The 21,242-nt window shown below is 31.7% G+C and overlaps 2 protein-coding genes across 6 annotated transcripts; both read right to left on the bottom strand.

Annotated features, from left to right (window-relative positions):
* Positions 1-9,378: 9,378 nt before the first annotated feature.
* On the bottom strand, positions 9,379-10,415 carry LOC123197050. Its single transcript, XM_044611234.1, has 2 exons — positions 10,114-10,415; positions 9,379-10,010 (listed from the first exon to the last, which is right to left on the bottom strand). The coding sequence occupies exons 1-2, from the start codon at positions 10,241-10,243 to the stop codon at positions 9,799-9,801; spliced, it is 342 nt and encodes a 113-aa protein (XP_044467169.1). The 5' UTR covers positions 10,244-10,415; the 3' UTR covers positions 9,379-9,798.
* A 3,729-nt stretch (positions 10,416-14,144) lies between these two features.
* On the bottom strand, positions 14,145-19,929 carry LOC123208332 (shaggy-related protein kinase alpha). Of its 5 annotated transcripts, none has more exons than XM_044625782.1 (14): positions 19,720-19,929; positions 18,199-18,375; positions 17,997-18,089; positions 17,434-17,493; positions 17,071-17,343; positions 16,793-16,867; positions 16,584-16,640; positions 16,339-16,479; positions 16,200-16,250; positions 15,691-15,786; positions 15,481-15,579; positions 15,017-15,119; positions 14,797-14,918; positions 14,145-14,359 (listed from the first exon to the last, which is right to left on the bottom strand). In XM_044625782.1, the coding sequence occupies exons 2-13, from the start codon at positions 18,310-18,312 to the stop codon at positions 14,836-14,838; spliced, it is 1,245 nt and encodes a 414-aa protein (XP_044481717.1). In that variant the 5' UTR covers positions 18,313-18,375; positions 19,720-19,929; the 3' UTR covers positions 14,145-14,359; positions 14,797-14,835. The 5 variants fall into 5 exon arrangements, with proteins under 5 accessions (XP_044481717.1, XP_044481720.1, XP_044481716.1 ...); XM_044625785.1 differs by having other exon boundaries at positions 15,496-15,579; positions 19,720-19,922; XM_044625781.1 differs by lacking the exon at positions 14,145-14,359 and having other exon boundaries at positions 14,555-14,918; positions 19,720-19,928.
* Between the last annotated feature and the right edge of the window lie 1,313 nt (positions 19,930-21,242).

The raw sequence follows: 21,242 nt of genomic DNA on the forward strand, positions 1-21,242 counted from the left end.
TTAATTACAGTAATTAAAAATTAAAAGAAAGACTTAGACTTAATTTTTCAATTAAGCTTCCTACGTATCTTCTTAGGGTCTATAAGTTGATTTTCATTCACATTTGATATATGTAAATATTGACCAAATATCTTATTACTGTAAGAATTTTCATTACTTGTCATTTTTTGATAATAAATAAAATTAATTATATAAATAAATTATTTGATTAATTATAAAAGATAATAAAAAAGTAAATAAAATTAATTATATAAATAAATTATATAATTAATTAGGAAAGATAATACAAAAATAATAAATATAATTAATTATAGAAATAAATTCTATAATTAATTATGAATGGTATAATAAAAATAGAAATTAGAATTAATAAAAAATTAAGAAAGAATTTAATTAAATTTAAGAGAATTTGATTGAATTGAAAGATTGAGAGAGTATTAAGAGTTGAAAGAATGAGAATGAGAGTTTGAAGGATTGAGAGTGAGAGTAGTAGTGCGATTGAAATTTGAGAGAATGAAATTTGAATTGATAAATATATAGAAAATTTTTTTTAAAAAAAATTAAAAAATAGGGGGGTATTTTATAATTTAAAAAATTGCAGGGGACAATTTCGCTGAAAATTGCAGGGGACCGGTCCCCTGCAGTTTTTCTTCAAACTTCAGCAAGCCAACGGTTCACCGTTGGCTGTTTAAATAAAATTAAAAAAAATTCAAAAAAAATTCAAATTTTTTTCGGTTCAGCACAGTAAACCGCTTGTTCATAAACCGATGTGAACCGGCGGTTTCACGGTTCCAATTTATATAAATCAAAATCGAACCACAGAACCCCGATTTCGGTTCCGGTTCCGGGTTTACCGGTTTTGGTTTCGGTTTTATTCGGATCGGTTTCGGTCCGATTCATGGGCCAAACCGGCCTGTGGCCAAGTCTAGTTTAAAGGGTAAAATAATCATTTTACCTATAATATTAAAAATAAATTAAAATTTAATCCATTCCCCCCCCCCCCCCCAACCCCTAAAAACTAATTATTTCCTCCTAAGCCAAGTTTTAAAAAATAGCATTCCCCTTCTAGGGTTTAGTTTTCAATCCTCGATGTCAAATCCAGTGCCATCGTCGACGACGAAACTTTCCCGAAGCACCACCATGGTCCCGCGGCCTCTCTTCCATTCTCTAGAACGTCGATCCACCCAGATCTAGCGTTGTCCTCGTTTGGAAAGTTGAAGAGCTTCGTCGGGATCTGAGCCGAAGCTCTTCAACTTTTCAGACAAAGAAACGCCAGATCTGGGCCAATTGACGTTCCAGAAAGCTTTGTAGTTGACGATGGCATCGAATTTGGCATTGAGGATTGAAAACTAAACCCGATGGGGGGAATGTATTTTTTAAAACTTGGCTTAGAGGGAAATTGCTAGTTTTTCGGGGTTAAGAGGGAAAAAGAGATACAATTTTAAGGGATTAGGACTCCATTAATTTTAACCGTTCACGGGTGGATAAAGGGGATTTTCAAAATTAACGAAAGAAATTTTAAGATAATAGCATACTTTAGGTGGGAAATAGTCCTTTGGCCTATATAATATAAAAATTAGATTTTTAATATATAATAAAATACATGATTCGACTACTATGATCAACATTTCTACATGAGCATAACATATTTGGATTTGTAATCAAAGAGTAATTCAATGTGTGTAAAGTATAAACTATTTATAGCTACATCATTTTGTATAGGCCAAACGACTATTTCCCACCCAAGGTTTGATGTTTTCTCAAATATCCACCCTTTAATTATGGAAACACCAAACACCCACCCATGGCCGATTAAATTTAACAAAACCCTAACTCCTGAAAATTTTATCTCTTTTTGCCCTCTTAAACTTTAAAAACTAAAATTTTCCCCTAGCCTAAGTTTTAAAAAATGACAGTTTCACCCTAGGGTTTCGTTTTGAAATCTCCGACGACATCTCCGACTCAATTGCCGACGACCTCTCCCTCCCGAAGCATCCTCTCATTTCGGCGATCTCTTTCCTCCCATTTGAAGGCTCAATCAGTGTCGGAGACGCCTTGGGAGACGAAGAATTTCATCGGGGAAGACTCTTCGTCTTCCTAAATGAAGACGACGACTTTGTCTTCATCTAGGCTTCGTCTTCCCCGACAAAGTTCTTCGTCTTCCCTGACGAAGTTCTTCGTCTTCGATGTCAATCGGGCCTGCAAATGGAAGGAAAAAGATCGTCAGAAGGAGAGGATGTTTCGGGAGGGAGAGGTCGTTTGCAATGGAGTCAGAGATGTTGCCAGAGATTTCAAAACAAAACCTTAGGGTGAAACTGCCATTTTTTAAAACTTAGGCTAGGGGAAAATTTTAGTTTTCAAAATTTAGGGGGGTAAAAATAACTTATATTTTAATTTATTTTTTAATATTATAGAAAAAATGACGATTTTACCCTTACCACCGTTAATTTTAACTGCTCATGGGTGGGAGTTTGGTGTTTCCATAGTTAAAGGGTAGATTATTTGAGAAAAATCAAACCTTGGGTGGGAAATAGTCGTTTGGCCTTTTGTATATAAATTCATCCGGTCACTTTGTTTTAAGTTAATTTCTACAACAAAGTTTGTGCTTCATTTATTGTAAGATACATTTAGTTTAGAGAATATTTTATTATTAAAATTAAAATATTTTCTTAAAAATAATAAACTATATTTGATAAAATTTAATAAAAATAAATAGATATAAATAATTATTATGATTAGTTAAAAGTAATAACAGAATACTAATATATTATTTTACTTAAATATTTTAGGTATAATTATTCTAAAATATTTTTATATTATTTTTTATATTAATTAAAAATGAGATTATGTTTCCCTTAAAAAATTAATAAATACCCATATAATTATAATAAAATCAAGATTACTTTGATAATTTTTTAATATCTAAAGTGAAGGTGATAATTAGATTACCTTTTGTATTATTTGTCACATCACTATTGGTAACAAAAGATTACTAAAATATTTTATTACTTATAAATCAAACAAAATAATATAAGTAATAAAAAATAGATTATCAGAGTAATCTTTAATTTTCTTTAACCAAAATTATAATAAATGGCCAAAATTAAAAGGGTCTAAGCGAAATTACCCAAAACAATCAAGTTAAAGAAAAATATCCAACTTTTGTGAAATGACCAAACTGCTCTTATATATAAACAAATAAAATTTTCTTATTTCCCACGGTAATCTTCAATGGTTCTACTGTGCAAATCAAAGAAAATTCACGCTCCATGGTCATCCCACAGTCTAAAAAATTTTCGACGATTTTTATGCTTTCCAACTACCTAAAATGACAAAGAAGGTTAGTATATCTTCTCTAATCTTGTTTGAATCAAGTTATTGTTCATATTATTGAGATTTGAGTAAGATTTTACGGTTTGAAACTTTAGGGTTTCGATTTTGAACAATATTTAAAATGTTTTGATTCTTGATTGTTTTCGTTGAATTTGTTGAGGGGTTTTGTGTTATAGTCTATATAGATTTGATTTGTGTTGAAATTGGAGGCCAAAACGACAAATTTTTGGCCAAAAAATGTGTCTGAAATGATCGACAGCCCGATCGTGGGAAGAGTGTATCCCATGGTCAGGACGAATTCTCCCACGGTCAGGAGAGATTGACCGTGGGTTAAAGGGTTAAGTAGCATTTTCAAAACATTAGGGAGTTCGCCGAGACCAGTTAGTCCACGATGGGTGTTTCTGAAATTTGTCATGTGACAATGGGCTGATGTCGTGAATACCGTGGGTTGTGGGGAAAATTTACTTTTTTGAAACTGCAAGAGCGCTAATAGATTATAAAATTATTGAGGGGCAAGGAATAAAATATTGGACTTGTTTGTAGTAGAAATTTTCTCATGGGGTAAATTGATATTTTTCATATCTAGGGTTTCTCAACGTGTAGTTTTCGAATTTTATATCCGTTTTTCTTGTTTTAAGCTTTTTCAATATGTAGTTTTCGAATTTGAGATTTGATTTTTCAATTTTTGTGTTTTTCTGACACATTTTACGATGTAATTTCAGCTCAATATTTCGATTTTTTTGTTTATAGGATATATCGATTCGTATTTTTGAATTTCAGTTTCGTTTTTTTGAATTTCACCATTTTATGATATATCGACTCATATTTTCCAAATTTTTAAACGATTTTTCGATTAGTAACATTCTTACATATTTTAACTTATAGAGTTCGAATTTCAATTTCGTTTTTTTGATTTTCGTTGTTTTAGGATAAATTGACTCTTTTTTTAGATTTTCTAATGATTTTTTGATTGTTCACATTCTATAGCATTTCATCATATAGAATTCGAATTTCAGTTTCGTTTTTTTGATTTTTGCCATTTTATAATATATCGACTCGTATTTTCTAGATTTTCAAATAATTTTTTAATTATTGACATTCTAGGGTATTTCAACATTTAGAATTCGAATTTCAGTTTCGTTTTTTTTAATTTCACCGTTTAAGAATATATCGACTCGTGTTTTGAAGATTTTCGAATGATTTTTCGATTATTGACATTTTATAGTATTTCAAAGTATAGAATTCAAATTTCAGTTCCGTTTTTTCAATTTTTGTCCTTTCAGAATAAATCAATTCTTATTTTCAGATTTTCAGCTGATTTTTCGATTGTTAACATTCTAAGGTATTTCAACGTATAGAATTTGAATTTCATTTCCGTTTTTTTGAATTTCATTTCTGTTTTTTCGAATTTCACCGTTTTAGGATATATCAACTCATATTTTCTAGATTTTCGAATGATTTTTTGATTGTTGACATTCTACTAGGGTATTTCAACATTTAGGATTCGAATTTTAGTTCCATTTTTTTCGAATTTCACCATTTTAAGATATATCGACTCGTATTTTGAAGATTTTCGAATGATTTTTTTATTATTGACATTTTATGGTATTTCAAAGTATAGAATTCGAATTTTTGTTTCCTTTTTTTTATTTTCATCCTTTCAGGATATATCGATTCATATTTTCAGATTTTTGAACGATTTTTTGATTGTTGACATTCTAGAGTATTTCAACGTTTAAAATTCGAATTTCAGTTCTATTTTTTCGAATTTCACCGTTTTAGGATATATCGACTCGTATTTTGAAAATTTTCGAATGATTTTTTGATTATTACCCTTTTGGGGTATTTCAACGTTTAGAATTCGAATTTCAGTTTCGTTTTTTTGAATTTCACCAGTTTAGGATATATCGACTCGTATTTTGAAGATTTTTTAATGATTTTTCAATTATTAATATTCCAGGGTATTTCAATATTTACAATTCAAATTTCAGTTTCGTTTTTTTTAATTTCACGGTTTTAAAATATATCGACTCGTATGTTGACATTCTAGGTATTTCAACGTATAAAATTCAAATTTTAGTTCCATTTTTTTATTTTCACTGTTTTAAGATAATGAAATCTGATTTTTTAAATTTTGTCATTTCTTTTTTTATTGTTTTTTTTCCATTACTACATTTGTTTACATATTTGTTTTTTATGAATGTCTTACAATTTTATAAAATTTTTTGCGAGATATTTCTGGTAAAAGAAAACGTGTTAAAGGCGAGCTGCGAATCCCCGATGAGTCCAAACACTTTCGAGCATATGTGATATGTCAGATTACTTCACTGACCCTAAATCAGCTTTGACTATTTGAAAAAACATGTTTCGGGCATCTCCTTCGTCTATCCGAAACCAAATTCATTGGGATATTGGTTCATGCATTTCTACTAAGACAGCTACATCGACCTTCCGTCAAAGATGAGTTATGGTTTAGGTTAGCGGGGTTGATGTGAGATTTAGCCCGTTTGAGTTTGCTTCGATGACGAGCTTTTCATTTAGTTGACACACTGTTATTTCTTCATATATTCCTCGCTCCTTCGGACATAGGATCAGAGATACATACTTTCAAGATTGTCCGAATGTGTAGTATCATGACATAGAGCGTGTTTTCTTGGTCAGACCATAGGGGGATGACGATATTGACGCCGTCAAGATGGTCGTGCTGTATATTCTTCACATGGTGTTGTTAGTGAATGATCAACGAAAGAAGATATTTACGAAATACTTATAATTGGTTGATCATTTAGACTGATTTAATTCTTACCCCTGGGGTGTTGTCGTATGGCAGATAACGTACGAGTCTATGTCACAGGCGAGTGACAGAGTGTGCTCTGGACGGATGCCTGAAATGCGTAAATACGATCTCTATGGATTTCCTTTCGCATTTCAGGTAAGTTTTAATTTATTGATTATATATATTAATTGACAAAAATACGAATTGATTTATTTAAATCATTAATGGTTATATTGCAGTATTGGATATATGAGACGTTGGACACCTTGTACGAATGGGTTAACATGACTGATATCTATGCATCCCCACGAATGTTTAGGTGGCATACATAGGACGTCCCTAGTTGTACTCATATAGACACTATTTTCACTGGTGACCCAGTGTGTAGTTGTTAATTAATAAATCAATTAATTCATTGAATATTACAATTATTTTGACTTATATATCTTCATGATTAGGATGATGTCACATTCCCGCTTCGTCTGTCACCAATGGAGGAGGGTATACTGACATTCGCAAGTACATCGGTTTACCGAATGCTGATTCCTCCTCATCATCTTTGGTTCCTCTCGCGACAGGAGACGAGGCTTTTCCAATCTCAGGACATTCAAATATCCTGTCGAGACTTCTGAGATACCTGAGGAGTCTATTCAGCCTCCTGTTATGGAGCAGTCTATCTATCCCCCTGGAGTTAAGGACCGTACTACTCATCCTGTCACCGAGGAGTGTCTCCCATCAGTATCACCCAGTATTTTCACATTCGATGTTACATTTGTGCACTAGAGTGCTACGATTTTGGGTAAGATTTCGAGTTTTCGTGACGATATGTCTTCATAGATTACTCCATTACGCGACGATGTGGCTCGATTAGAGGATCGTATAACTTGTTTAGAGGACATCGTCACGCGTACATGTCTAGCCCTTGTCGATCAAGTTGTAAAACTACATCTAATTTATTACTTATAAAAATTGTATTTCGTTATTATTCTTACAACTATAATTATATTTGTGCAGGAGAGGGACGATGATATCGGGACGACATCTCCCATTGATACCGTAATACTATCCCATCAGCCACATGAGGTCTGTATTTAATTTCAAAATTATATTTAATGTTAAATGTTGTTATTATATTATAATATTGTTATATCTGAAATACCACTGATTAAGTTATTATTACTATTACCTTAAGGTAATCGTCAAGAAGAGGCATCGATTGACCCTTCTGTTGCATCCCCTGTCCGAGCTAAGACATGTCACTTATCAATTAAACTTTATTTTTATGACTCTTTTGTTATCGATTAATTCATTTTAATATTCGTATAGGGTCTTCCTCATGAAGGTCTTTCGGTCGGATCTCTGGTTGCTTCAGATCCTCAACTTGACGTATGAAAATTATTATAGATATTATGTTTTTTATGAAATATCATTTACCATTTTGTTCTTTTCATGCATATAGGAGACCTGCATTGAGATATTATCAATCGAGGATTCTCTCTGAACACTTTTCCCGAAAGTTGAGGTTATGTTTTTTTAAGAAATGTCATTGATCGATTTGTCTTTCCAATTGTAATGCATTATTTAACAATGTTTTGTCTCTTTTTCAAGATAAGCGATTGTGGTTACTTGTTGATATCCCGAGCTCTAGCAAAAGGACAGTGGATATTAGTTCATAGGATGAGGACTTCCAGGAGGACGTTTTCGAGGCCATCAATATTGAGTTATATCTATTATAATTAGTATATAAATATTCATACATATTGTTCACTGAGATTTTCAAAATTACAATTTTGCAGTCCATCGAGGGGCCGCGCATGGTAAATTTGACTGTGATTCAGGATTCTTCAGCCAAACCTCCTTCGGCAAACATGGAGAAAGTAACATTAATCGATTAATGCATAATTGTTACGTAGGATCAAATAATGAATTAATAGTTGTATGTACTTGCAGCTGATTTGTACAACACATGGTCAAATCGTTTGGAAAGGTCTGCTTGTTCGCACCCCGTATACAAATCCAATCAAAGAGAGGGCGAAACGATAGCTCAGGACCATTCCATCCTCTGCCTCAAGGCGTGAGGAATCTTTCCTCACGTGGTACACCAAAGCTGCGGCTTTCGACTCACATGATATTTACTTCATCAGGTCAAAGTCAAAAGACAGTTTTTGACTTTCTTTTTTGCTATATTATATAATTTGGTTAAAAGTTTGATATAATCGTTTATAACTAACACATTTGAAGTTGTTTATACCATTTCAACATATGGATTTCTTTTTTGCTATATTACGTCGGCACCAAGACGATCATCGTTCGATTGTGTCACAGCGTTGGACGACTGCCCATTCATTCTTCGTAGGACATATTGAGATAGCTTGGAAGAGTTGGCAAACCACATCAAATGGAGAGTTTTAGTTTTCGGGGCTCTTCACAAGGATGGTTGAGGCAATTTATACCCCGAGGTTGTTTTACAAACCGTGGGGGATGGTCGATAAGGTATAGTATAATAGTATTTTCATTACATTTTACGTTGAATTAGTTTATAATCAATTTTAACTTGTCACTGTTTATAAGTTTACATTCCTATAAACTTTGATTGCGCACATTATGTGACTGGAGTTATAGATTTTCGTGAGTGATCAATTATTGGGTATAATTCAGAGGTATCATACTCAGGGAATATGGGGTCTCTCGAGTAGCAGATATGACCGTACAGGATATTCATACCCACATTATTAGAGGCGATGAGTTTCTGGACCATTTGTGGGCAGACTCCATGACGTGATCCCCTCGTGTTACATCGAGCGACGGTTGTCCCTCAATAGAGGGAAGGCTCCGATGACTATAGCGTGTTTATGTTATATTTTTTTGAGTGTTTGGCATTGTCACGAAATGTCGATTTTCCCCTAGAGTCGTCTACCTCCATGCGGTGACGTTTAGCGTCGCAGTTGTATTTCCACTATATTGAGTAGATCACGGGTGTATATTTAGTTAGCTCATTGTTTATTTATCATTCTTCATATGTTCTTATGTATATATTTATTGTATGTGCGTATGTGTATGATGTATTTTATCTATCATTATATATGGATATCCTTTTGGTTTCATTTTTTAAATAATCTTGTCACGAAAATAATTATATGTGATTTGAGTGATGTTACTATCAAACATGAGATGAAATAAAAAATACTCAAACAACTCATTCCAACAAATATGAAATGAAAAAATTATTCACACTAAAGTTATTACATTTGAAACAATTACATATTTGAAAAAAAAATGAAAATACATCGATTACATATCACTGAAGTACAACAATGATGAATCATATAACTAACAAAACTAAATATAATCTTGTCAAGATCTCGACCCTTTGCCTTTTCTGGATGAACACTGCAGGGCGGAGCTCAGAATAGGTGCTAGGCTTTTACATTGGGTTCGTACATGTCTTGGTTCATGGGACCGACTACAAATCCTGAGTATAACATTTTCTCCTTGTGAAGGACGTCGATTTTTGTTGGAAGGGCGACTCGAACGACGACTATCAAGGACGGGAGGCAGAATAACTATTTCGGCTAGTGAGTGCAACCATTCTGATTGGTTTCCAAGAGAATTGATAGGTTCCTGATATATTGCATGATAGAATTCAGTGCGAAAGAATGGATGAACCCATGCATTGACATTTGTGAGTCTCATGTGGCATGCTTCCACAGAATACGTGAAAACTGAAACTTTCTACACTTACAAGACATTTCACCAAAGTCTACAATACCCATGTATCCACCAAAACCAACAACCTGATACCGAATAGGTGTAATTGGCCGAACCTCCAAGCGTGCAGACTTTGATAGACGACTGCTAATCTTCTCCTCTGTCCAAAGGGTGACAAAGTTAGGGTATTCATCTGTAATTTGAAAAAATATTAACAACACATTTGTTAATAACCAAAACTACGGGAAAAAAGTACATGATAAAAAACTTTTAATTATTAACGATTGGATACTTACTTGGATGATTTCTCCTCTCGTAAAACCATTGTTGTATGGTACCACGAATAAACTTGATGAGCATTATGATAGGTAGGCCTTGTGCATGTCTAACAAGGGCGTTAAATGACTTTACAATATTAGTTGTCATGATGTTGTATCGATGTCCCGGAAAGTGTGCTCTACTCCAACGCTCAAATCCGACCTCATGTAGATAAGCTCCAGCTTGAGGGTTTATCAAATCAAGAGATCACATCGTCACCCTAAATTCTGCTTCTGTGTATGATTTTGGGCTTTCCAATATGTACCCGCAACCCGTAAGGTGGTAAAAACTATAAGAACTTTATAATAAAAAAGATAAACTTTTACAAATTTTAATATTTGTTTAAACATTTTACCTTTGAGTCTCGTTTATACTTTGTCTGCATGTTACACAAAAGATGATGACAACAACATCTATGGTGGACATCTGGAAAGACTTCAGCCATTACAAAGTATATAGCATGATGTTGATCCGAGATTATTGCCAACTCGAAGAGGTCATAGATGCATTCTTTAATCTTTGTGAGAAACCAACACCACGTGTCGTGATCTTCTTTTTTCCCGACACTGAAACCAATGGGATATATTTGGTTATTACCGTCAAGAGCAACCACAATAAATAAATGTCTTAGAGATCGACCTTTAAGGAAAGCAGCGTCAATGCAAATAATAGGTCAGGGGTATTCTCTAAATGCACAAACGAAACATCTTAATACCATGAAAAAAATTTTAAATCGATGGTCATCATCTGTTTCAATAGCAATAACAGTGTCCAGATTGATGCGCTGTAGATTGTAGCAATAATCTGGTAAGAGCATAAATGATTCCTCCGGTGAGCCCGTTAATAAATTTATAGCCCAGTTTTTTGTCTATCATGCCTGTGAATATGAAATGTCAATTTTATACCGGTCGACAATGTCCACAATTATTTTCTTAGACCGATAAATTCGATCAATCAACACAAACATTGACCTCATTAATTGACCTAAAGCTCAGACCCCAGCTTGTCTATGATGTGGCATGATTTGATCAACTGAACATATGTGAATATGATTCATATAGTTGATTTGAAAAACTTCACTGACTTTGGACTTGTTTGCATGTATATATCACTCATAATTTTCAGCCGTGCACTTAATTTTCCATTGTGTCTTGTCAGACTTTTTGATCATGAATTGAAATCCTTCAAGGCAAATTGCTTCACAGCATCTTTCAATTGTATTTTATTATGGAAAATATCGCTAACCTTTACACCATTCTCTTTTCGGATCGAAGAGGTACCACCTGATGATGTTGATGGTTGTGGAGGAAAATCAGGACACCATCTAAATAGATCAATGAGGATATTGCCAAAAAATGACCCAAAATAATTTTCACCACCTGAAATAGGATCTTCAAGCTGCAAACTATCATACCTTCGGTAACTGGTATCATCTACTCAAGTTTTGCCTCTTCAGAAGGAATATCGGGTATATCATTTCCATCAAAGTCACCCCAGTCGGGAACCCTATCTTTTTCTCCATGAGCCCATGAGTTTGCAATGTACAATGAGTTATTACTGAAATCAATCAAGTTTTTTAAATCATATTATTTTTTCACCCTACTAATTTCATCTTCATCTTCTTCCTCCTGTCTTTCAATTGAGGTACATATAACAAAAACAGGAATATATTCCCGTAACTATTGAGACATATCATTAAGACCCTGGACATCTTCATCATTTTGGATCTGTACAGGGCAGTCGAGCTCAATTTTTCTTGGCTTCATTGATAGTTGAAGGTAGTTTTTCATTGGATCAATACCGTAAGACTCCTTTAAAAGCTCAATAAATCCCTCAAATGTTATTCCATAAGGAATTTTAATCAATTGTTTAGATTCTCCAACATATTTCATTGTGTTATTGTCATCTTGAATCTATTCTCCTTGGTAATAAACTGATGCATAACCATCTATTTTAATTATCAATCTTGCAATGACAAATTTTTGAAATTAATTATTCATTTATAACAAAAAATCTGTAATAACTATGTAAAACAATCTTACAATTATTAATATCAAAAAACCCTTGATATTTTTTTAATATTTTATTTAACCTTCTATAATTATTTAACAATTTATGTAACACTCTCGTATGTTATCTTATATCAAAATGCATCTATTTGTTCTTAATATTCCATTTAAAACGTTTTTACAATGTTTAATATCAAAATACCTCTTATATTTTTTTAAAATTTTATTTAACCCCCTATAATTATCTAATATTTTATTAAATATCCTTGTATAATATCTTGTATCAAAATGTATCTATCTATTTTTAATATTTCATTAAAAACGTTCTAACAATGTTTAATATCAAAATACCCTATATATTTTTCTAACATTTCATTTAACCCTCTATATTTATCTAACAATTTGTTTAACAACTTTTTATATTACCTTGTATCAAAATGTATCTACCTATTCTTAACATTTCATTTAATGCGTTCTTACAATGTTTAATATCAAAATACCCCCTATATTTTTTAATTTTTCATTTAACCATCTATAGTTATCTAATATTTCATTTAATACTCTCGTATGTTTTCGATTATTAAAATACATCTATTCATTTTTAACATGTTTTTAAATCCTTTATGATACTATGAAATATCAAAATACCCTCATGTTTTTCTTAACATTTCATCTAACCCCCTATAATTATTATCTAAACTTTCATTTAACACCATTTTATGTTCTCTTGTATCAAAAAACATCTATCTATTCTTAACATATTATTTAAATCCTTAATGTATTATGTAATTTCAAAATACCCCCTATATTTTTTAAATATTTTTTTACCCCCTACAATTACCTAACATTGAATTTATCATCCTTATATGTTGTCTCATATCAAAATACATCTATCTATTCTTAAAATTTTATTTATAATGTCCTTATAATGTTTAATATCAAAATACCCTATATTTTTATAACATTTTATTTGACCCCCATAATTATTTAACACTTCATTTAACACTCTTGTATATTGTCTTGTATCAAAATATATCTATCTATTCTTAACATGTTATTTAAATCCTTTATATATTGTATACTATCAAAATACCCCCATACTTATCTAACATTGTATTTAACCCCTATATTATTATCTAATATTCAAGTACCCCCTTTATATCACATATAAACTAGATTTAACAAATAAAATTAAGTTTTTAGGTTAAAATTCATATAAATACCTTTTTTTTCACGAAAAACCTTTTTTTGAATCGAATTCTAAAATACGAACTTCTTCTATCCGAACGAATCTGTACTAATTGATATTAAATAAAAATAAGAATGAGAGTGAGTGATTGAGTGATATGAAAAGTGTGTGTAATAAGGGTAAATGAAAGAATTTATATAGATGTGATAAAAGATAGTTTTGATATTTTAAAAAAAGTTTAAGGTATTTTTACTTAAAAATAGTAAAATTGGACATTTTTGCTTAATAAAAGGGTAATTTAACGATTAATTATAATTTCCCTAGATATTAATATATACAACCAAACTGATATATCATCATACAATTAAATAATTTAATCGCTTATTTGATTTATAATTTAAAATCACTTAATCAGGATATGATAACAAATTTGTTTTATTTGTTAATATGTAACTATTAGTACACGAAGTATTATTACTATTAGCCAAAGGACTATTCCCACCTAAATATTAATTCAATCTTAATAACATATCTACGTAAATTGAAAAACTTAAACATTCATCTATAGACTAACTTTTGTTATAATTTTCAGTTAGAGACAAATTAAAATCATCATTTTACCACTAAACCCTAAAATTTTAAACATTTATATCATTTTCCTTTCTTAATTTAAATATTAAAATTGGATACACACCTTTAATTGCACTTTTGCTCAATTAAAAAAAAAAAATTCTTTCATACCGTTGTCATCGTACACCAAAACCCACCTGTACTAGTTTCATTCAAACACTCATTCCAAATAGAAACTTCATGCTTTGTGACGAGATAAATATAGTATTGCAAAAGTAAAATGTGTTGATATTATAAAGTACAAACAAGATTTTAAAAGTGCAACTAGATATTATATTTGAGTTGAATAGAATAACAATAAGCTCAAACTAAGTTCAAGAGTCAAACTCAATCCGCTCAAACTGAAACTTGACAGAACAATAATCAAATCAAGTCCGCCTCAGCACAAGTTCAACCCTAAACAAGACAATAGAAACTAGTTTAAGAATAAAATATACTCAATTATGTAATGACACATTATCTGATTACTCGACTCAATACTAAAAGCTAAATACACATAGCATTGCTCATACATTGAAATACTAAACAAATAGCACTAATAAGAACATTGGGTCTGATATTTTAGTGGCAGCAATATTAATGTCACAAATATGATCAAGAACAAGGCATATTAAAATACCCATATTGAGGTTTAAGTTTAGGCTTGCTTCAAGTAGTAAGAGTCACTCTACATTCGCTTTTACATGGTAGTGAAGATAATAACAAGGCAATAGTGATACAACATAAGACATCTAAGAAAGGAGGCCAAGACAAATAGCATACAATAGATAGAGGAATTACAAAGTAGAAACATTTTAGGGTTCATCTTCCATACATGAAAAACTGATACATACTTGTGTGTGATTTTGTTAAATTCCACTTCACCTCATCTCTCATAGACCAAGAAAGGGGCATTGCTTTCTGGCATGTTCTGGTATCAGTTTCACCAAGATTTCCACAGGGACACCCTTCAGTTCTGTTGGGGAGAGTGCGGTCACAGAGGCATATCAAGAAAGGTTCATTGATTAATAATATGCATTGCAAAAAGGTGTTAAAAGGAAGTTTGTTTCGTACCATGTGATTTGAAGTTAAACAATGGCGGAAGGAAACGTCCATTTGGCAAGCGAGTGTTAGGGTCACGTAGCTCATCAAAGAACGGATGGATCAGAGCATCTAACTGCAACAAGGGTAAAATTCTTTAAGCCCGATATCAAGTGGATTTAAGATGCAAAAATAAACCATTTGTACAAATAGTCACCACCAACATATGAATAATCTAATAAAAAAATTTCCACTAAAAGAAATCAGTGTCGTGGCGCACAACTTATGTCACTGCTCTTTTGCACACCACATTCATGATCAGTGCCATCAAACACATGTTAAAACGAAACGCACATGAATCAGTAAACTAGGCAAACATGGTATTTCTCTTTCACAAGCAAGCTGTGAGATTCCTAGTTTCCCAAATAGGTGCTTCCATGGAGTTCATTCAGAAATATCAAATAAAAGAAAAAAGCAAAACATTCTTTTTTTCTTTCCTTTCTTTTACTCACAGCGGTGGATCGTAAGTTGGGAGAGTATTGTAGTAGTCTTGAGACCAGATCAACAGCTTCTGGAGGCATGCGTTTGGGGAATACCTAGTGAAAAGGAAACAATCAAACATTATTATGCAATAGATATAAGGGAAAGACAACATATCAATAATCTTTCTAATCCACAAAGCAACATTGTTTGATAATTCCTACTACCTTGTGCCAGGGATGCGCTTTAATCTGAGGGAATTTAAACTCAGTATAGTTGGGATTCATGCATTTTATTTCCTCCCTGGTAGGAGTGCCCAATACCTGTAAAACAATTACATTGTTTCTGGCATTAGAGAATAAGTCAATTTAGCAAAAGCTGAAAAGAGGGATTGAGACAACACATCTTCCTTTAACACAATGAGAAGCATGATTATCAAATCACAAGGAAAAATACAGTAATTAGACCAATATGACAGGCATTGTCATAAGCTCAATTATCAAGCCAAGCAGGGCATCTTCAAAGTGATCATTGACAAGCTAAAATATCTCGAAAATTGGCAATTTTGAAGCAGGTAAAGTTTTGCCCCCTGACTCCACACCACCCTCAGTCAATATATACAAAAAGATTTTAAGAAAACTTATACAATTCAACAGCAAAACAAATCAGGCAAACAAGAAATGTTTCATACACAAAAGTAATTAAACCCACTTATATTCATTAAGTGAATTCTTACCTTAATAATCTCCACAAGCTGGTCAACTCCACTATCACCAGGAAAAAGAGGCTGAAAAGAACACAAATTAGATTCACTAAGCTAATTATACAAATATTAAGTTCTCTGAAGTTCAATGATCCTTTCATTAAATTCCTACCTTTCCAAGCAGCAGCTCCGCCACAACACAGCCAGCAGACCATATGTCAATGGCTGTGGTGTACTCGGTTGCACCAAATATAAGCTCAGGTGCTCTATAATACCTGGAGCAGATATAAGATATATTTGGTTCCCCTTTCAACTGTCAAACATCATTCAAAATTACTATTAGCAGACCTTCCAATAAAATAAAACAAGGATGATTTCAGGTGGTCAGTATAAAAAAAAACAAAATTCATAACATACCAAGATTTTTGCACTTCCAAAATCACATAGTTTAACCTGGTGAGTATGTGGATTTACCTGCACCACATAAATAGAACCACACATAGAGTTGATGCCTAAAATAAATGCCAATCTAACATTTCTTATTATAGAAAAAAACCATATTAACATAGCAAACTGCCAATATGATCAATCAAATAAACAATACATAGATAATTGTGCAAACATACCAAAAGATTTTGAGGTTTTATGTCCCGATGACACACTCCAATACTGCGATGAATGTAAGACAAAGCCCTAAGGATCTGCCAAGCAACAAAAGTATATTGATGTCTCAAATTAATTTTCGCAGAAACAAATTTATCAAAAAAAAAAAAGCTATATAATGATCAATATTGGTTTTCACCAAACAAACAAAAGTGAAAAATAACAAAGGAAAAAATCAAGAAATATTATTATAAATTTCAAAATAGGTAGAGAAACAAATTACATGTAATTAACCCCATACCTGATATGCATAAAGTTTTACATATATCATTGGCATCCTCTGGTTCAACTTGTTGAAGTGTTTGATCACGCGATGAACAGTTTCAGGGACATACTCCAGAACCAGATTAAGATAAAGTTCATCCTTTTCAGTTGCTGAAAAGAAGCAATGCTTCAAAGAGACAACATTTGGATGGTCAAGAAGACGCATAGTTTGGAGCTCACGATTCTTGTATCTCCTATCCTGAAGAACCTTCTTTATTGCCACAGTCTCGCCTGTCTCTAAACACTTGGCCTAAATTACAAAAGTAGGAGAAAGGGAAGTAGTTAGTAACTAAGTTGGTTTAAAATGTATTAAATGCCTGCACTTACATAACATACGTACCTGAAAGACAACTCCAAATGATCCTTGTCCGACAATGCGCTCAGCCATGTAGCTTATTGTCTGCAATTTTGAGCAAATACAATCAATTAGAGGAAAACAATTAATACAACAAAATTGAAATAGATAAAACTTTCATACCAACAAATATTGTTAAAAAATCTATTATATCTAGAATGGTTTCCCACATCTAAACAAGAAACAGAAATTAGGAAGAAATTTTATGTCAAATCAGTATTAACAAACATTATAAACTTTTCTTCAACTAATATAATCTAATATAGCACAAAATCAATGCAACTAAATAACTTCATAAGATGATTGGAATACCAACTACATAAATGGTTCAACCCTGTTCACAATCACGCAAAACATTCTCAAACAAAGTGAAACTTAGTCAAGTTTAATGGACAGCTCAGAAAATCACTGTATGCCTACACCAAAACTTATCACTCAGAAATGAATAAAGATTAATACAAAACAGTACAAGGTATGCCTAAATGTATCAAAACTACAATATGAAACAATCCAAGAAAAAAAGAAAGAAAAGAACAAAAAGGCTATACCTGTTTAGGCTGACCATTTCTACCGCCAATGGTTGTGACTATTATATGACCTGCCTCGGTTCCATTACCATCAACAACTGTAGCTTCCATTTCCTAAAAATTTAAGACAAACAATGAGTGCCAATGGCTATATTTAACAGTTATTTTTATTAACCCAACAAAATAAATTATATGAGAAAATAAGAACCAGTGACATGTATACCTTGTCATCCCTAATTTTCATGTCATTCATCTCCTTAGGTAATTTATCTACACCTCCAGTGTGGCCACTTGATTCTCTCAAGCAAGAAGTAGGTGCCACACCCACTGAAGCCATTTACTCGGTGTAAAAAGGTGCGTATCTTGTCACTTTTTCAATGAGACAACACCATGCATTTACCTGCAGTAAACAAACAATAGTTAAGACAACTGAGAGAGTTCATATTACATAGACACATAACACTCTTTATTAATTTTCACAACATAAGTTTCCAAAAGTTTAAGCTACTTAACCCTTAAAACTCCCACACATAAATACATTTAGCCTCATAAACTCACATATTCATAGCACACATTCACCTTAAAATATGATCACTCAACAGAGGAGTAATTACCAAAATGGAGCTCTAAATTCCAAGATATATCTTACCACCCCTAGTTCAAAAACCTGGAAGATGTTTTTTCCTGTTAATTTACATCAAATTTAGATCTAAATTTGCTGAATTCCTTGAAATTTTTCGTCACACCTTCAACTTTTCTCTCTTTCCTATGACCATTACTGTTATTGCTGAAAGTTCCCCTTAATTATCGTCTGAGTCAATTAACTTACAACAATGTATCCTTCACTAGAATCAATTTAGTCCGTACAAGACTTACTCCTACATAACTACACTGTTAATGTTATATTAAGTTAGCTTCATGATCAACCGACAAAAACTCTCTATGAGAAATAATTATCAGTAGATTCAATCTAATTTGCCTAACTAAATTAACCAATCATTGACATGAAAGCATGAACAAAACAATTTTTTTTTTTCAAACGTCAAATGCCATGAATTTAAAACCAACAACATAAAAGCTTTTACACGCATCCTATCATAAAGCAAGGCCCTTACGCCTACCACTAACCACAAAATGCTTTCAAAATTCAAATAAAAATCTTAGTCATCAAAAAATAAAAAGCAAAAACATTTCTAGCAGACAAACAACAATATTTACACGCACAATCCGTGAAACTTCCATCCCATGTTACCGTATAAAGCAATTCCAGTACGGTTACTACTATTTGTGGGTACGCATCATTTTTTATAGCATTTTGGAACGTCCAACATCGTAACAAGAACAATCAATACAGAATAAAGCACTAAAAAAAATAAAATAACATCATTTTAGTAATTTATTATAATTTAAAAAATGTAACATTTCCACAGTACTAGGATCAAACCCACAACGGAATTTTTTTTTCTTATGCAAAACTAAGAAACATAACTCAAATTAAAAGCAAAAAAATTTAACTTTCAAAGATCTAATAAAAATCAGACCAAACACTAATTCGCAAAATTAAGAAAAAAATTTAAAAAATCAGCCCAATAAAAAACCCACGGATCCAAATCAACATACCAAGCAAAAGCCGATCCGAATCCCAGGCACCCATTTCAGGAAACACGAAAAAAAAACGCAGAAACAAATTTTTAAAATTCACAAAAGAATTACAAAACAAGAGAATTAAAGATGAGATTTTTACCGATCAAAACAGAGCAATTCGGAGATCAAAAAGGAACCCACGAAGTGACGCCGCACGGCGAAGCGGAGACTCTAGACGATGGCGCAAACGACGACGGAGAGAAAAGATATCATGTGCAAGTTAAAAAGCAGATTTGGCTTGTCTGGCTGTTTTTTATTTTGTTTTTTGTTTTTTAATTTTTTTATTTGTATTTGTGGTCTGCTGTGAGCTACGCTGAGCTGGAGAAAATTAAAAAATTTTGATTAAATTCATATAAAATATACAAAAATAATTATATTGGAAAAAAAAATCATAGAATTCTGGGATTGTTTGTTGAATAGGTTGTATTTTTCTTTTTTATAGTAATTTTCTGTTGTCTGACCATTCAAATGACTTTAATTTGTATTCATTTTTTTTTTAAGTGTGAGAAATTAAATATTATTGTTAATAATTGGCAACCAACTGCTAAGAATACAGGTTGGTATCAACCCACTTCTTAATTGAAATTCGATTTGAATAAAAAATATAATAGTTTGAATTTAGTTTAAGTTTATTAGGTCAAAGTTTAGAGTATCTCATTTTTGGTTTAATTCTTAAGCTTTAAGTATAAAATTTAATTTAAATTTATAGTTTGAATTCGTAAAATTTGATAAAGGTAAAATTATCTTTTTAAAATAAAAAATTCAAATTCATCGAATCCCAAATCGAAGTTGTAATAACTGGATTAAGAAAAATGTATGTCTACGGTTTGTCAAGGGTAAAATTATCTTTTTATAAAAGATGCTCAATTTTGTCAAAACAATGTATCCCAAACTCAAAGTTGGAATAGTTGACTTGGAAATGTTGGATTAAATATCACAAAAGGAGAATAAAAAAAAAATTTATTAAAAGAATAATATTATATGTATAAAATTTTCTAATAAAATTATATATATATATATATATATATATATATATATATATATATATATATACAATTTAAAGATAAAATAATTTTCAATCGTATAATGACACACATTTATATATCCAAATTATGTATAAAAAATGTATACACATAATATTATTCTGAATTTTGAGTATTTAATTAGATATCTAAATGATGTAATATAACAACATCATATGATTAAATATTAATTTATTTTTAATTTTAAATTAATTAATTACATAATAATATATCATATAAGTACTAAATTGACTACTTAAAATTGAGTTCACATATTTTTATTGTTAATTAATTAATAATAATTTTAAGGTCAAAGGACTATTTCTCACCCAAGTTTTAACTCAATTTCAATCAACAGTTTCAATTTTTCAAGTAACCTCTCCCTCTCCAGCAACCAACAACCTCTAGTCGTCTCTCTCCCTTCTTCTAGTCCCTACCTTGCCGAAGAAGACAAAACTTCATTAATCGTCTTTGTCAAGCAACCAAGCGACTAAATCTTCAATCTACGATGAGGCCAAAGTGATGATAGGACTAAATCGATGACGAGACCTAATCTTCAAGTGACGAAGACAACAAGATCAAATCTTTGAGCAACAAAGAC

Source organism: Mangifera indica, chromosome 2 (genome assembly GCF_011075055.1).
Source record: "Mangifera indica cultivar Alphonso chromosome 2, CATAS_Mindica_2.1, whole genome shotgun sequence".
Taxonomy (NCBI): Eukaryota; Viridiplantae; Streptophyta; class Magnoliopsida; order Sapindales; family Anacardiaceae; genus Mangifera; species Mangifera indica.